Source organism: Passer domesticus, chromosome 5, assembly GCF_036417665.1.
Source record: "Passer domesticus isolate bPasDom1 chromosome 5, bPasDom1.hap1, whole genome shotgun sequence".
NCBI lineage: Eukaryota > Metazoa > Chordata > Aves > Passeriformes > Passeridae > Passer > Passer domesticus.
Window position 1 is genome coordinate 53,103,232 of NC_087478.1, and position 18,711 is coordinate 53,121,942.

Sequence of the window (18,711 nt, forward strand, 5' to 3'; positions counted from 1 at the left end):
TGTGTTTGCATCTCAGGATAAAAAAAAAAGGATATTTCTAGTCAATCTTTGAAAATGAGTAGGTTTTAGATAGCTACAGTACTCCTAGAAAGTTTCTACGTATTCAACTCTTCCCTTTGATCTCTAAAAAAATTAATTCTTTTATGCAGTTTTAGTGCCTGCTTATTTCTTCCTCTTCTGCTCTCATGGGAATTTTCTCCTCCAAGTTTGTTGCAGATGCACCAAAGTAAATTTTACGCTATTTTATTTTATGAGTATTGCCATCATTTTGGCTTGGGTTAAGGTCTGTCCAGTAGCTGATAATCTCTGATAGCACCCTCCTCATTCACAACCGTTCTGCATCCCCCCTCTCTCCTCTGATTGGGAGAAAAAAATCCTCTGTTATTTCAAAAAATAAAAAAAAATTCTGTTATCTCTGGCTGCAGAAATGGCAGCATTACCAGAAACAAGCATAACAGAAAAGCTCTATTCATTTCCTAGGGTTTGGGTGTTTTTTGAATTTAAAAACAATTGAAAGAGCAATTTCCTTTGAAAAAAAATAAATCCACTTAGAAAAAACTGAAATCTTGTATTTTGGGGATTTGACATTGATTAATCTAGTAACCACTAAAAGGAAATTTCTGGTTTTGTTCAAAGATACAAAATACTGCTATCAAGGCACCTTAGGTATTTTCGGAGATGCTATTTTTATTTATTCAAGGATTGTACTAAACCATTAAAAAAAGACATTTTCAGGGGAAAGTATTAATCTACCTCTAAACACAAATTGGTTGCAAATATTTTTTTTGCCAAACACTCACTTTTAAATAATCTTTCAGACTATAAGGCATGCTGGGAAAAGATACCCTCTGAGCCCTTTTAACTATATATAAAAACTTCTGGATATGGCAACAGAGCTATTTTGGTGAGTGAGACTGTGCCAGGCTCAAACATGAGTATGGGAAACAAATAGGAACAACTGGGGGGGCTGCTCTGGCCAGAGCTGCACTGTCTCTGGCTTTAGTGAGTCCTGGGGAATTGAATCCTGTGACTGGAGTGCTGGGATAGGGAGGTAAAGGCTGTTCAGGGGGGATAGACAGAGATGGAGAGGTGGAGGAGTTGTCCTGTATGGAAGGGAATAACTGCAGTTAGGGGATTATAAGGCTGACATCTTCTGGGTGAGGGTTAAGAGGATGGAAAGTAAGGCAGATGTCATCGAGTGTTCTGTAGGACTGATGAATCATTCCATAGGCAAGCAGGTTTAATTGGGAATGCTGCACTGCTGTGACAAGCAAATCTGAGAAATTCCTGAAGGGTGTTAAGATAATACTTTGCCACAAGGATTCCGTGTGCCAGTCAGGAAAGGTGGCCTCCCAGACTGGATACTTGTGAACAGAGAAGGACATGTGGGGTATGTTGTAGTAGGAGGCTGCCTTAGCTACAGCAACTATAAAATGGCTGAATTTAAAATAGTCAGTCTAATGAGAATAAAAAAGGTCAGCAGAACTGTTGCTCTAGGTTTCAAGAGAGTAAACTCAAAACCACTCAGGGAGCTACTCAGCACTGCTCCCTGGGAATCTGCTTTTGAGTGCTCCATGAGTACTTGGTTGAACAGGGAGCTGCTCGTGGAGCTTGAGAAAAAAGCAATTTTCCATCTCTAACAGCAAGGCCAGGCCTCACAGGAAGTTTACAAAGCTGTTTTCTCCCTGAATATGTGAAAAAACACAAAAGGCCAAAACTCATCTAGAGTTCAAACTGGCCAGTATTGTGCTACACAACTAAAATACTTTTTAAAGTATGTTAATAAGAAGAGAACGTGTGAGGAAAATATTGGACCAATCCTTGTTGGAAATGGTCACCTGACAAACAGGGTTGATGGAAAAAATGAGGCCTTCAATGCTTTTTTTTTTGCTTCAGCCTTTAATATTAATTATCTTGAACTGCCTGGTCCTGAGGCAGAGGACTGCAGCTGTGGGAACAGTTTGTGACTTTCCATTTGTGGCCACTGAATTTTTATGGGAGAATCAGTATCCACTGGATGTCCAGAAGTCCATGAGGCCTTGTGAATTGATCCCAGAGTACTGAAGGAATTAGCAGCAGCCAGTCAATCCACTCCCAAAGGATTTGGTACTCGCTGAATGGGAGCTACTTGTTGTTATTACAATTTACATGAGGGAAGAGCAAGGAAATGACATCCCTAATATTCCAATCTCAGGACTTGGAATAATCATGGAGAAAGTCATACCAACTACAGCAGAAAGGCATTTGAAGGACAAAACATTTCTCAGGCACAGAATAAGGTTTCACAGAGGAAAAGTCCTGGCTAACTAATTATATATCCTTCTACTATAAGGTTCCCTGGTTAGTGCATGAGAGGAAGGGAGTAGATGTAAATGTTTTTTTCCTGGATTTTAGTAAAGTTTTTAATATTATTATATTTTAATATTATCCTTCTGGACAGGTGGTTTAACTGTGAGTTGAGCACATACCTGGACCTCTGGGTGAAGAACTGATTTTCTTTTTTATTGTATTAGTAATTCTGCACTAAGGTTTTGGTTTTTTTGTTTTCGAATTAGCTTGTGAGGGACAAGAACTTTTTGGAACTGCAACCCATATGGATTCAGATGTTTACAGTTATATGGGAATATGTCTTCAGAGAAAACACTTCTTTTAATTACAGGTTTAAACATATGTGTACAGCAAATTATTTTTTTCCTTTCTTTATTTTAGTGTAATTTTGGAAGGGACATACTAATGTAGTTTTATTTCTTCAGATGTATGAAATCACAGAAGAAAAGGGAATACTCAAAACGTTAAATGAAATATGGTGCAAATTGACTGAACCTCTGCAACCCCAGGTGCCACAGCAAGAAAATACCAAGATGAAAACCTTGTCTTACCCATTTTCCAGAGAAAAAATATATTTGTGAGTACTTGAAAATGTGATGGACTGTGAATGTGACAGTCTGGTCAGAGAGTGAGAAAACCAGATAAATTTCCTCATGGCGGACTCGTAAAACTTTTAGGGAGTTGTTGAGAAATGATGATGGCTTGTTATTACAAATAAGCCGCAGGTGGTGTTTTTCTACTCTCTGTTTTCCTGTTTTTCTCAAAGATTGTTTATAAGAAAGGTGTTTTCATTAATTAGCCAATCAGGTGAAATGTATTGGAACAGTCTATAAAAAGAGAGAATTTTCATATTAAAGCTGCTGCTGTGCAAACCAGCCTTCCAGTGAGTCTGTGTTGTTTCTTACTCAACAGCGACAATGGACAGTGAAGAAAGCTGGAATGTATCATTTTAGATTTGTAATTTATTTTTCCCACATTGCAGTCAAAATTCAGAAGTTCATCAAGCATATGTGGAAATCATGAGGGAACATCCAAAATTGTCAGTTTTTCAGTGGATTAACAGAAATACAAGCTGCAGAGACTTTATGCTGGTGTTCCTCCTACTTCTACAGGATAAGGCACTGGAAGCAGTGCATCAAATAAATTTCCATATGTTTAGCTTGAAATGTAGAAATCCTCCCACCAATTTCCTGATTATTTGGTTAAGAACATTACTGCCTGTTTTGAAAAAAGTAAGATCTAGTAGAAATGCAGCAGTATTTTCCATCTTGATAGATTTATTATAGCAATTAAAACTCAGCTAATAATACACAGATAAGGAATTCTTGACACCTGCTCTTTCACTCCGAATAATGTTTCTGGGCCCACTTTGACATGAAACACTCTTTTTTTCCTCCTGGGTGTCTCCTTGTATTTATGTCCGATAAATAAAATTCAGTAATAAATACAGTGACCCACCATTTCATTTATGGCCCTCTGACAATTTTAATTAATTCTGATATGAGTCAGGCGGAGAATTGATGGTTGATGGAGGAGAATATAGTGGGAAACTAATTTCACATATGATGATTTTGAGGTTTAAGGGAAGGCATAATTATGGCGGAATGGTTATTTGAAATCAAGTGAAACGCTGACTGTTTAGTGGCTAGGAAAAGAGTAATGAACATCTGCATGAGTCTGGCTGAAACCTACTAACACAACCTCAGCATGTTATTGTGTTGAGGGAATGTTATAAGAAAGATATTAAAAGGACATCTTCTGTAAACAATAGAGAGGTTCTTTTTCCCCAAAAGGCATTTTGTGTTAGCTAATAATTTTGCTTTTTTATGCCCACCATCAGTGCGATCCTGGTAGGGCTCTGAATGACTAGGTCTTACACAGCACATTCTGTTATGCTGTACTATGTCATCTATATTCCCTTTAAACATCTGCTATTCTGATTAGCTGTGGTTTCTGAGTGACTTCTATATTAGAATCTTATATGTTGTCTTATGTATTGCTTCTATGTCTTAAAACAGAGCTGATTTTCTTTTTCCTCAATGTTTTAGGTATAACATCAAAGACAAAGACACCTTTTTTGACAATGCAACCCGCAGCCGCATAGTAAGAAAATAACATATCCTTGTCTTCTTTTTCTGAGTGGGATTTGCTAATGGGCTTTAGAATAGGATTTACAGGGAGTGTTTTAGTTTAAATTTTGCTGTTTTCATTAATTTATGCATTTGTGCTTCTCGCTGCACACTAATTCCTGACATATATGTATGTAAGGAATTCCTTTCTGGAACTGCACAGTGGTTCAGAAGTGGGAAATGCTCTGCAGGGAAACTATTGACTCCTCTTCAGTGTCCAAAACTCTTTTCAGCCCTGCTCCTAATCTTTAACTAGATTTCCTGCCATATAGTTCTTATACTTCAAATACTTCTATAATGACATGACACAGCAGGCTTTAGCCCAGAAATGTTAGGGCAGATAATCCATTAATAAAATCTGCTAAATGATTTAAATATTTGTGCAAATGAACACTGCAGAAGCCACCTATTTTACCTATTTTAGAACTTTGTTTTATTGCTAATTCCATGATGAAATTCATGCTAAAAAAGGATCTGTGTGTTATCCCACTGTTCTTTTTTGCAGGTGAGGGAAATTTTGAAGCGCACATCTACAAAGGCCAGAAACAGCATGGGTAAGGTGAAGGAAAGAGAATTAGAGGTGTTCTTTTGAAAGGAATTTTTTAGGTATCTTGCAGAATATTGATTTTCCTGGCAGGACACAAAATATGCTGGCACATATTCACAAAAGAAAAAAAATTAGAGATTGAACTAAATGTTTTTTTTTTCTGAGGCATAAAATCAGAATTTCTAGTCCGTGGTTTGGATGGTAATGGGAGCTGGCTTTTCATTTCTACAGGTGCAGCATCTGGCACATAACTCACATTTAATGAATTGTTATAAAATTGGATTTGATTACTGTATGATCTGCTTTGGAAAATTCAGATGTCAACTGCAATATGTTGTATTATTTCTTGCCGGACCATATTTTTCTTGCCATTTCAATTGAATAATTCACCTTTCCAGGTTTTTTTTATTGCTTCAGCTTTAAAAATTACCTCCCTGAGCTGCCTAGTGAAATATATGACTTAAATATGACTGTTTTGAAGATACTTTTGGGATAATGCTGAAATAGTTGGAGCTTGAGGTTCAGAATTTATTTAATTTTTTTGAGGTTCAGAGTTTATACAGGTGTGCATATTCTCTTTTCTCTACTCTTTTCTCTCACCCATTGTGAGATCATGACCCATATGGAAAAGAAGTGATGGTACTCCCTGACATATTTTCTGGAAATCTTCCTGTAAGCTCGACCACCTATGGACAGATTACAGTGTCCAAGGGTAACATTCCTGGCAAATAATGTGCTGCAGCAAGATTCTGCACAGTCCTGGTGTGATTTTGGGCAGGGAAGCTCCAATAACAATTTTTTTTTTTTTTTTTGTACAGGAAAATAGATTAATTTAGGTTTCCTTGAACAGGAGATAGATTTTTTTTAAAAATTGAAATTACATGAAAAGCATAACAAAATGAAAGCCACACGAAAACCTTTTTCTTTTTCAACCAAAACCACTTGCCTTTTTCCAGTATAAACTTTTAGATTTATGACTGCCACACTGTTTTCTTTAAAAAAAATATTAAAATATGGTTTTAAAAATGTCAGGCATTCTCGATTGCTAAAACATTGTTTGGCAGTTGCTGCTTTTTGAGCTGTTTACTTCATGTTGTTCTATGTTTTGATCTGCTCAAAAGTCTCCAGTGGGGCACTAGAGGGGAATGCTGTCTTATTTTTGCTGGGAACCCTCCTGGAGGCTTTAGAATTTGCTGTGGAGAAAACTGGAGAGAAGCTCAAGGACAGAATAGAAAGGGACAGAGCACTTTGCCAATGGAGATATTTGCCTCTTACTTAAGGTTTTCTTTACTTTAATGGCTTGTCCTGGTTTATAGTGGAATAAAACCCATCATTAGAGATCAAAGGACTACTAATAACTTCTCAGGGATTTTTTAACTCTAGCATGAAAATACAGCCTGATGCACTTCAAGCTCAGGTCAGCTCAAGAACTCATTTGACATGAAATAACTATTTTAACATTCCCATCCTGTCCATCTTGCTGGTCTGTAGCCAAAACAGGATTGTGCATCATGTTTGACCTGAATTCACTTTTTCCTTTGATCTTCTGAGATCCTCCCTCTGTTTCATACGTCACTAAGGCTTTCCCATCTTACTGGTCTTAAGCTTAAAAGCACTCATCAGGAGAGGTTTAAAAGATTTTAAAATTTTTTTTCTTTTGTTATTAGAGTTCATTGCTTATTTTGCACAAGGGGCAGGACAGTAATGTTGGAAGTGCTTCTAGCAGTCTGGTTTTATAGACCTATTTCATGAAAATAACAATACTTCAAACACATTTGCTTGTGGATTTTTTTACATCTGTGTAAGACTGAACCTGATTCTGATCCTATGATATTATACCAGGAAGGCTTATTTTCTTCTAGATAACTCTGAGCCACTATAAACTTCCAAACACTGAACATTTTCAGGAGTAGGCTTGTCACTATCCAAGCATAATTTCCTGATTCTATGAATGCATGTAGTTGTACCTGTACTTCTATCAAGGGAGACATTCATTGGTACTGCCTGTCTAGCATCTCTGACCATAGGTTTCTCCCAAATATTTCAGGACAATGTGTAATTTCACTATGGAATGTTTTTCATCACTAAATACATGATAGTTGGTTACTTGTTTTTCTGGGCATTGGAAGCAGAGAGGCCTGGAATAAATTTATATATCTATATTTATTTATATAATTAATAATTAGGAATTACTCATCTTTGGTTGCCTTTTTATGGAACAATTGTTTCCACATCCAGAGATGGAATTGCTGTACGAAATGCAGGTCTTGAGAGCCAGTAGGGACCTTGTGTCTGTCTCCAGGTGCTGCAGTCACTGCTGGGAATTCCCATGCAAAACTAAACTCCCTGAAGTGCCCAAGGCCAGGTTGGATGGGGTTTTAACCAACCTGGGATAGTGGAAGGTGTGCCTAGGGGGCAGGGACTGGCTGATCTTTAAGGTCCTGCCAACCCAAAACATTCTATGATTTCATAACCACAAAGTCCTGTGGAAGTTTTTGTGGGGATGTTTTTATTTGTTGTGGGATCAGTACTTCTGACCATTGTAAAGATTCAAGAAGGACTTCTGGATGCTTTTCTCCTTAGTCATGTACCTCTTTGCTATCAGGGTGAGAAAGTGATCAGAAGAGTCTTTGCACTGTGCTGTCCACTGAAGAAAAAGCACTTTGTGGAAGTGAGTTTCTCTGAAAAACATTTTGCACAGCCAGGAACCTTGTGTGGCTCTATTCTCATTCTGAATATTGTCAGTTAAACAGCGCTGTCCCCTCTGGAATATCATGAAATGAAATCTGTATTAATGTTTTCTGTTCAACTGTGCCTGTTGACCACCTGAATTTTTCTTTTTCTTTTAGGCATTGGCACGTTAATAGCAAACAATGTTTATGATGCAGCCTACCCACTTCATGATGTATGTATGCACTATGAGAAAATCCACTCCTCTGCTGGTGTCACTCAGGAGACATCCATTCACAGACATTCTTATTTGCTGTCTGAGACACTGCAAATCTCTTCTAAGAGTGATTCTAATATGAAAACTCTTATATAAGTACATTTCAAATTGTGACCTAAAAGTAAAATTAACAATGTAGGAACAGGTAACCAAACTTTTCTTTATTTTTTTCTGCTTTTTCATCAGTTATTAAATTATTTTCTTTCTCCAGGGTGAATATGAAGGCCAAAATGATGACATGAATGAAAGAAAGGTAAAATACATTACAAAATTTATTTCACATTATATTTAATGTAACAAATGATGTTCTAAATCTCATTGTAAAGCATTAGCCATTGTACCAACAAGTAGTTGTTTTAACAAATGCATGCACTTTTTGAATTACATATTTTCCTCTATTTCTGCATTTAAAAATGTTTTTCCAAGATTTTTATAATATCTTCATATGAAGCATGTCAGTTAATTTAATTTGAAATTTGCATCTTGAAATGCCTCCAGATTCCCTCTGCATACATGTACAAGATTTTCAACCTGTCAGGAAGCTAAAATTATTAAATAACTCCTATAATATTTCTATTTTCCTAACAAAATGCTCCTAGAGAGCTGTGGTTACTAAAATAAAATATAGTTGTACTTTTCATTTGATTGTGCATTCAACTAAATTGCATGCAGTTTCTAAAAATATGCTTCTAATTATTTTGTAAATAAAGTTTCTAGCTATCAAAAGACATTCAAAAATAGATCAATCCTTATGAGAAACAGTGCAAACTCAAACTGTGTTTAATATATATGCTTACTTTTAGAAGTGGGAAAAAACCAATTTAATTACTATTAAATAATTTATTTAGTTTTATAGATTACTAATAAGGAATCTATTAAGATTCTTTCCATATTGTTCTCTAATGTTTGCTCATTTTATTTCCTTTATATGCAAACAATGGGATAGGAAATGCAGAGGCAAAATAGTAGGGAGAGAAAGGGGAAGAGGGCAGAATGAAGAAAAAAGGAATGTTTGGAAACATCCAATATTTACTATACTGTGAAGACTGATAAACGGAGGTCATACAAATAAATCTGATTTCTCCAATGCTGAATTAGTAAAATTTGAAAATATAATCTTTGTAGTTTTTGGTAAATAATGTTGCCATTCAGCCACTAGATGTCTTCATGTGCTGTATACAATTTAATTTAGTGTATGACCTTGTTAAGCAAAACAAAGTTGAAAAACAAACTATAAAAGAAGCTCTTTTATTTGTGTCTGATACTTTGAACTTTTTGTTCATAAAGGCATCGTCTCCTCTGGACTTGCAGAATTTTCTCTGAGAGGCAGCTCCACAGATTACTGACTTGGAAAACAAATATTTTAGAGAAAAAACCGAAATGAACACTAGTCAATGGAGGAAAATTGGGTACTGTGGAATGGGGGGGAAGAGGGCCTAGAAGGACCAGTGTCTGGAAAAATATTTCACCTACTAGTTGTATTTTGTGCTGCCCTCTTTTTATTCTGCTTATTAGGCTCAGTTATGAAGTGTTAAGTATTAAAAACATAAAAGCTTCTTCCCAGAAATACTTCATTGATTATTCACATATGTCTCTGCTGCCTAGACCTTGAATCTTCTGTAGTATTCCTATGCATACCATCATCTGTTTTCTATCTGAATCTAATAGTCTCAGTGTTTAATTTCCTGAAGAACCCTGATCAGGTTTAAAAGAAAGGAGGGTATTTTTAAGCTTTTTTTTTCCTCTGTTTCCTTTTATTTTGACCACTTTAATTTATCTGTATCTTTGAATTCAATTTTCTCTTGTAAAAACCACAAATATGAACTCAGTCCTTATGAGATACCTAAGACAATAGGGCAGCACAAGTAATTAAGGTTTATGTACCAGTTTATAATATAAAAGGCTAATCCTTATGAACCTTCTTCAGGATTTCCTTGGAGAAAATGCACAATGACACAACAGTTTTGTCCCATCCTACAAGAATTCGAAATCTGCAATGAAAAACTTATACTGAGAGGATTTCAGTTTTTCCTAAGACTAAAGGAATTTCCCAGTTTCACTGTGATTTCTGTTAAAAAAAAAGAAAAAAAAAAGTCTTTTTAAGAATGGTATTGAGTAGCAGAATGGTAATAACTCACCATGAGTATAAACACTGGTTTAGTCTTTAAGTTTCTGGCCCACTGGCAACTTGTAGCCCTTCATTGCTGTCTCTATGTTTGACATTAAAAATATCCATGAGGACTTTGTAACCCACCTGGGAAATCCACTGTTGTCATATACTAGAGCAGCATCCCTGTTATTAGAAGCATATCAGAAAATTCCCATAAACTTACAGAAAGTACCTGTTCCTTAATGGAATGCTATTTTAGACAGAACTTTCTTTTTGCTCTTCAAATTCTATTCTGTAGCTGTGTTCAAGGCAGCCTTTGGGGAGATTTAGGAATGTAATAGTTTTAACTTTCTTCTTTTGCATATGTGAGTGAATGCATTTATTAGTATGATTCTATGGAAATAAATAAAATTTTGTAGGTAATGCTTGGGGGTAATGGCAAGGGGTGATTTAGAATAGGCAAGAACAAGTATTCATATGAAAATATCCTTATGGCAGCCAGGACAATCCTCTTCAGTGAAGTTGTGTCCCATAAACCAGGAGAATGAAAGAGGGAATAAGCAAGAGTATCTCAAATTCTTTGCTGTTGCAGTTGGGTGTGTTGTGGTCAATCCACCCCAGGTCCTGCAAGGTTTCCTTTTATCCCTGTTCCTATTCCAGCTGGATTCCTCCCGCTGCAAGAAAATTCTGTAGAATCTGGTCCTTCCTTTGAGCTCTCTGTAAGCTGTGGGGGGAATCTGCATGTCCAACAGCAGACGTGGCCTTGTGTGATGTCCCCAGCATGGGGACACAAGTGGCTTTTGTATGGGCTGGGATTTGCAGCCCCAGGAGTGCATGAAATATTTTTAGCTCTTAGAAGATATTTGAGAAAACAGAAGGGATAACTTGTTTCAATTTAATTTTCAGTAGGGATTTTTTTTTTCTTTCTTTAGTTGCTGTATCAAGAATGGGCAAGATATGGAGTTTTTTACAAGTTTCAGCCTATTGATCTCATAAGGTAATGTGGACTTGTATAAAACACCAAGGGAACTGTTCTGAGGTGGTGCAGATTAATTCATTTCCACTTACTTCAGCAAATGAAATCTTGGATTGATCAGAACATTGAAAATAATGTCCTCACTGCTTTTTTTGTGGCTCTGATAATCATTTAATATAACAAAAATCCATTCAACCATTGTTACCTATGCTTCTGGATAGTGCTTATTCCTGGAAGAATGTCATATTTGTTTTTGGGGTCTTTGAGTTATTGACTTGAATAAAGGAGAGGAATTGCCATTTACATTGTTGAATTTTTATTGGAGAGTGTGGTCACAAAATCTGGTGAATTATCAGAAGCTGGTGTTCTCATCATGAATCAGTGTGAAAGTATTTGACAATTTTGAGATTGATTTGATTTTTTTACTCCTGGTTTTACAAGTTTTATTCATCTGAACACATCCGTATCTGTTCCTAGTGGTTTTTTTTTTTGTATATTTATAAATTTTATCTTTACAAACATGAAAGAAGTTGGCTCTAAAATAAACCAAAACAAACCAGTCATGATTTTTAAGGATTTCCCACAATAAGTAAAAGAAAGCCAAACCAACAATTTTTGCTGTATTGTATTTTGTTTGTACTATAAATACTAAGTAAAAAACAAAAATTGAGTAAACAGCTGACTAGAAATAGAGTTTTACAAGATATCTACCTAGGAAGAAATGAACAAAGATATTAAGAAATAGAAAAAAAACCTCAACAAATATCTGTTTTAAAATAATATGTATATATAAGAAAGATGACAATTGTTACAATTTATCTTTTGAATACTCAAACTCCAAACATTTTTTATTATATGATCTGCCCCTACATGATTGCTTGTTGTTGGTAATATGGATAACCAGTAAGCTTTGCAAAATTTGCTATATTTGTTATATTTTGAGCTAAAGCTGAAGTACTGCACATAGTTTTTCAAAGAGTAAAGCACTAACTTTTAATGTGAAAGAAATTGCTCCTTATTGGGAGCAAGATGTTGCAAACTGGCAAATGGAAGTGAGACCATCAAACCCTTCTAAGGTTCTGCAAGGCTTTGGAATTTCCTCCTTTTTTGCTTCAAAAGTTCTTTGCAAAATTTATGAAACTTTTGCATGGTAATTACTGTGGTACAAGCTCCTGTGTGGAACAGGTAAACTCAGAGTGAGATTGCAACACCTGCTATGTTGTTGGTAAATATTACCAGTGTTAAACAAAACTGTCACTGGCTGGAGGATTTCATAAGTTTTAGCAGACCTGACAGCTCAACTGAGTTAAAAATAGAGGTACATCTGCTTACACTCCATCTTCATTTGTATTTTGCTGTCTCCATTATAATGTTTCACTGCGCTGATATGATTTCATAGAAATCCTGTGGTTATACTTCTGTGAGAAACAAAAAGAAGACCAGACATGTGCAATTGATTGTCTGTTCTCAGAGATGACTTTTCTTGCTTTTATCTTCCGTATTTTACTTGACTGCAAGTTTGACTGTTACCACTAAAATAAATGTGGTTTTTATTTCCTGGGTAATGTTAGAGCTTTAGTGTAGATCTACCTGGAGAATGGCCACCCCTCTCTTTCTGCTGGTGAAGTGGATTTCTTCACTTTTGTGCCATGGGGGTAGCTGAGCTCAGCCTTGATATGGATGCTTATTCCCTTGGCAGATGTCAGTCACACTTTGTGCTTTTTGGTAATTTACTGTGACCCTCCTTTCTTAGACTACTTGGATTATACTCAACTTTTTTTTTTTTTTTTTCTGGTGTAACTTAAGTTTAAATTCAGGCTTTGATGGACAGATGAAGAAACATTTATCTTACTTTTTACTTAAAACCTTTCCTGCCTGCTGTTTTCAAATACATTAACTCTGTTGAAGTGTGCTGCTATGTTTTTAAATACAGCTTGCAACATATATTTAACTATTACTGTTTCAATCTTATTCAGCAGGAATGCGAACTGAAAGTCATTCTTTAACTCAAGTGTCTATGCTGGAAGGTTAGATGTGGCACTGTAGAATTATTACAGGTTATTCCTGGTGCCTCGGGACCTTCTTTCTGACCACACAGCTGCTGCCACTTCCCAGATGATTTTACACCAAAGACAGGAACCACATATTTGTTGTACTCACTCTTGGTACAGACTAGGGCTTCTCTTCTCATGTCTGTAATCCTCAGGGAATTCAACTACACAGTCAGTCTTGGAAAATTTTAAAGTTCTTAATAACAAAAGGAAATAAAGGACCATTATAATATTCACCAACAATTTCATTCACTCCTGTCTCTTAATATGTAAAAATATCCTTCTCTGGCTTTGTGGACTGCTTTGGGCTTTAAGAAAAAACATTTTTTTTGTCAAGGAAATGCAGCTGCGAGTAAGGAACGCTTCACCAAATAAGAACACAGTACATGTTACATATTTCTATTCTACAGCAGAACAATTTCAATTAAAGACTTTAAGGAAATATATAGTGCAGATTGTGCAAGTAATACAGTGTGAATTGAAGTTTGATTTGTAAGGTGTTACAACACCTCATCTCTCAGTGCACATCCACATATAAAAATACATTGTTTGAAACACAGTTTGCCTAATGCATTGCTTTATTTTCAAAAGTGTATGAATGTCTGAATATGAATTTCCATTTTTTTGTTTGTTTCTTTTTAACTCACATGATGAGGACTACAAACAGTTATTTAAAACAGAAATAATGAATTATTTGCTAGCAGATATCTTAGGCTAAAAGTACTGAAAATTATGAATGAAAAGTATTGAATCTCAGTCATCTCAGGAAGGCCTGGGGGATATATTAAAAAGTAGAAAATGAAAGCTGCAGTTTTAGAATGCAGAGAGCTCTGGAGATCTGTCTGTTGTATCACACCTTTTCTGTCATCCTAATTTCAGTATTGATTTTTGCTAGAGAAGAGTTTCTCTTGTGTCACTTTTTTGTAGGAATGTAGGAGTTCCTCTCAATCCTTGCACTGTAATATAAAAAATGCTGTAAAAACATCTGTGGCTTAGTGATTTTCTTCTATTTTTGAAGATTTTCTTTTCTCAGATGAAGATGAGTTCATACTCAGTTTTTAGCAAGTTCTGAAGTGATGCTACTGTTGATCCAGAGACAGGGAAGATGCTCCCTAAGAGTTCTCCGACCCTGCATAAAGAAAACAGGTTTTATATTTTTACATGCTATTGAATATTAATCAAAGTTTTAAGAACATGATTAATTAATAGGTTGTCCTTAGACCTCCTCTCTGCTCAAATGAGAGCTGGCTTCAAAGCCAGATGAAATTCCTCATGCATTTTGAAACCTCCTGGGATGGAGATCACAGAGCTTCACCTCTTCCAACACTGCACCACTTTCAGGAAATTTTTCCCCCTCTTTGGACCAAATATTCCTTGATCTTATTTACAGTCATTGTTTTTGTCTTTTAGCAGTACACCTCGGATGACTTCTATCAAGTCAAGAAAATACAAGTGTAAGAAGTGTAGTAGAAATTGAGAATTAATTTTATTTCTGTTTGTAATGCGACATGTATCACTTTGGAGCTCTAAATGACAGCTGAAGGGAGTAATTGAAGGTTACAATGTCACAAAGATGTGGTTTTCCTTCTGAGATAAAATCTGAACTCATGGAAAACTGGCATGTTTTCCTCTCCATGGGCATCTTAAAGTACCTGCAGCTGGAAAGCCAAGTAGGAACTGAAATTCCAGGAGCAGATCATCCTTGTAGAGAGGAGGTCACCTATTTATTTCTTGATCTATTAATATAAGATTACCTTACCCCAGGAAAATGAAACAGAGTTGGCTCATTTCTAATTGCAGTGGAGTTTGTTTTAATATTACTGCTTCTATAAGGCCCCAGCTAATTTTCTAATGTTTTTTCATATTTTAATTTATATTTCCCATTTCTAGAACTTCATCAAATTTCTTTATAGCTAACTGGCTACATTATCTATAGTGTGATTACTTTCAAAGCTCCAGATGCCTCTTGCAGTAAAGCCTGAAACTGGCAAGACATATAACATTGAGACTATGTATACAATAACTCTTTTTGCAGGAGCAGGTAGGAAAGCATGTTAACTAAAATATTATTTATAGTGTGTAGAACATAAATCAAAACTCTGGAGTTTCTGTTAGTCAAACTGTCTAGCTAGTATATTCCCTCCTTCCTACCTTTAACTCTGTTTTCCTTTGGTATGGAAAATTGTTTCACGTCGGTGTGTAATGAATTTTGGCCTTTCATTGTGGTGTATCCATGTTGAACATGCTTTTGACTGAGCATCCCCATTCCCACCCTGTTCCTGCCATGAAAGCTGTGTCTCTAAAGCCTGGAGCTTCTTTCTCCTGGCAGTTTTTAAAGCTGTGACAAACCTGTGATCCAAAGTTTGACCATCTCAGCTCCGGAAACTGTTGCCTTCTCTTTGAGTGTCTTGGTGCCTGCATAGTACAGTGCTCAATGTAAGTAATCAGGCACCCGAATTTTCAATACTGGTTTGCCTTCTGACGTCTTGCATCTTTCATCAATCTTCACCAAAAAAACCCCCAAACCTGGATGTATCTGCTTACCCTACTTAGAGTAGTTTTAAAAGAAAGATAAAATAAGAGCAGGGGAGTTCTGCTAAAATGTTGTTTTTATTGTCTTTACAGATAGGTGTTTCTTCCTTTGTCAAAATGTGGTTAAGATCAATTTGTTGTACAGCTTGCCCCAGCTGAGCCCTTCCATCCTGCCTAATGCCTGAACAAATGACTTCTTTGTTCACCACCCTGATTTGCAGTCACATCTTCAAGTCTTCTTTGCTCCACATACTGTCTAGAATTCTTAGGACTTGAAAATAAATTCTGTGATGCCCAGTCCCAGAAGAAATGTTATTCAGTCACTGCTTATGATAACTTTGGGTTTATTGATCCTTAACGTAGAGATTCTTTTGTAGGCTTTAATTCCTCATCTCCTTTGTCCCTCCTCTGTTATTACTGTGAATTAATCTCACAAAATATTCCTTTGTCGTTGTTGTTGTTGTGTGGAATGGAACCACTTTGGCAGAAACACCCCTGTAGCATCTGGTTCTCTCACAGGGATTGAACAACTCTCTCTGATGCACTGTGTGCCTGCAACTCTCCCCTGACTGCCTTTAGCAGGAAAATCTTCAATGTTCACAGAGATGCTGAGGCTGCCTGCAAGGAATTCTGTGTTAGGAAAAACAGAGAACAGCTTTAAGCCTGGGAAAGTGCAGAAATCAAGCCAACACAACACTAAGTAGAAAAATGCCCATGAGCTCTGTGAGAGAAAATGCCCATGACTATCTTTGGCACTTGTCCATCCAGCTCCTTTCCAAAGCTCTGCCAAGCATGGGCCTGAGGCAATGATCTGAGCATATCCTCTGCTGTAACCCTACTGCACTTTGAGGCCAACACCTTTTTATAGTTCCAAGAATCTCTGCAGTGAAGATTCCTTCCCAACATGAGATCAGTCCAGCTTGCAGTTCATCATCATTAAAGCTCTAGGTGCAGGGGGAAGTGCTGTGCCAGCATCCACTCATCCTTGATGTCCTTCCTGCCAGATTTTACAGCAGAGAACTTCCTGGAGAGGGGCAGAAGCATTTGGGACTCGAGCAGAATCTGAGCTGGTGAAAAATCAACATTTTCCCCATAATTATATCTCTTTTCCATTTCCATGATCTCATTACCCTCCACAACCCCGGTTTATTTATGAATGGCCTTTATTATCATGCTGTACATCCATGAAAATGGTCTGCATTTTAGGAGTTTGATGCTAGGGCAGCACTTTTCAGCTGAACTGTAGGGAGTTTTCCCTCCCCTCACTGGAACTTCTCATCACAGTCCTTACACAAATGCTCCAGCCATTGTTTATTGCAAAGCAGAGGGGTTTTACTTGTGATGCATAAATCACAAAGGAATTTATGTTGAATTATTCTGCTGGATGCAGGCCTGTGACTGGAGTGAGATGATTTACTTACAGCTCTGCATTTCACAGACTTTGCCAGTCCTGTAGGAAGTTCTTCTCTCTGTCTCTTTTGGCAAGGGCTTGGTCTTATTTATTGTTGCTTATATGAGAGATGGAATTTTAAACCAGTAGGCTTGGACTGTAGTGGTGAGGAAAAACAGATCCCTGCTTTCTGATGAACATAATTCCCAGGCTTCAGATCACTGTCTGAGCACTAGGATCCTCATTACCACCCAGATTCCTCCCTCCTGCAGTGGGATTTTCAAAAGCTAGATCCAGCAGAAAATGTGTATATCTGCATCAGGACTGCAAAGTCAAGTCTCTGATGACTGAAGCTGCTGCACAATTTCCTGGGGTCTCCCCCTTTGACTGTGGAGTTTTGTAGGCAGTTAGAATTAAGTTTTCGTTGTGTTAAAAACTGTCTCAGGCTAAGTTCAGTAGTGTCTGAATGATGCCTAAATTTCACAGCCAGAAACTTATATTTTTGAATGGACATGACTGACAGGTCCTACCCAAAAGGTGTCCTTGGAGGTGACATCGGTGTATTTTGATGGGAAATGGAAGTTTGTTCTTTCAAACTGGAGGAAAAAAAGGCAGGAGTGAGAGGCCATATTTGGAAACAGAAGTCGTGCACATTTAACTATTTACCTGTATGCGAATATTTGTAGAAATTTAGAGATGTGTGTGTGGCTGGGATCTGCAGGGAATAGAAAACAGCTGCTGTATTTGGGTGGCTACAGGTCTGCTTATTTTTCTTGTAGAGCTGCTCTTAATGTCTTAATCTCTGTAGAAGGTTCTGGCTGTGGCTTACAGGGCTGAAAGTTCTTTTCTGGCTCCTGAGTGCTGACCAGGGGTCAAGACCAACCCATTTCTGGTTTAAGGGTGTTCCCCCATGCTAAGATCTTTAGTATGAGGATCCTCTATGTCCATAAGTTATATTAGGACAGGCCATGGCTTTGTTTGATCCAGTAACTTGTCTCTAATATTGGACAAAACCAGGATCACAAGGGAAGAGATCAAGAACTGGGCACCACATAAAAATTATGCCCAGAAAACACAAGCTTAAGGAAAGCTTTCAATATGGCAAATCTGTGAACTTCCATGGTCAGTACAGAGAGAAGAAAAATTAAGATTTTTATGCCATATTGAGCAGGGGGTAAGAAAAGGATGGAACCAGGCTCTTCTCAGCTGTGTCCTGTGACAAGAGGTGACGGGCACAAATGAGTGAGGTAGATTAGCCTGTAGTTCCATAGGTCCTTCTTTTGCCCTTCCTGAAAATGGAGGTCACGTTTGTTTTCCTCCAGCTTTTGGGCACTTTTCCTAGTTGCTACCATCAAAGATTATCAAGAGCTGCTTTGCAATGACATCTGCCATCTCCCTCAGCTATTGTGGGTGCATCCCTTCAAGACCTGCAGATATATGGATGTCCAGTTTGCTTCAGTATTCCCTGACCCAATCCTCTTCCACCAAGGTGACTGAAACATAATTTTTTATACTTGTTTTTAATTGGAAATGATACATCTGTTTATTAGCCACCAGATGGTGTCTATCTGACAGCAGTAACACTGTGCAAGTGCTAACAAGGACCTACTTACTAAAATAAATATATGAAATGAATTCAGACTCTGAAGTAAGGGTTAGCTATATTAACTTGAAAATCAAGAAAACTCTCATGAAATATTA

At 37.0% G+C, this 18,711-nt stretch overlaps 1 protein-coding gene across 5 annotated transcripts in view; it reads left to right on the top strand.

Moving 5' to 3' along the window:
• The window catches only part of ANO2 (anoctamin 2), a 149,625-nt gene that overhangs the window by 29,778 nt on the left and 101,136 nt on the right, over positions 1 to 18,711 (top strand). For all 5 annotated transcript variants that reach the window (XM_064420517.1, XM_064420516.1, XM_064420518.1 and 2 more), the window contains 6 exons: positions 2,754 to 2,905; positions 4,377 to 4,431; positions 4,963 to 5,011; positions 7,854 to 7,909; positions 8,163 to 8,204; positions 10,994 to 11,058. In XM_064420517.1, coding sequence (XP_064276587.1) covers positions 2,754 to 2,905; positions 4,377 to 4,431; positions 4,963 to 5,011; positions 7,854 to 7,909; positions 8,163 to 8,204; positions 10,994 to 11,058 — 419 coding nt within the window. The remainder of the gene's footprint in view (positions 1 to 2,753; positions 2,906 to 4,376; positions 4,432 to 4,962; positions 5,012 to 7,853; positions 7,910 to 8,162; positions 8,205 to 10,993; positions 11,059 to 18,711) is intronic.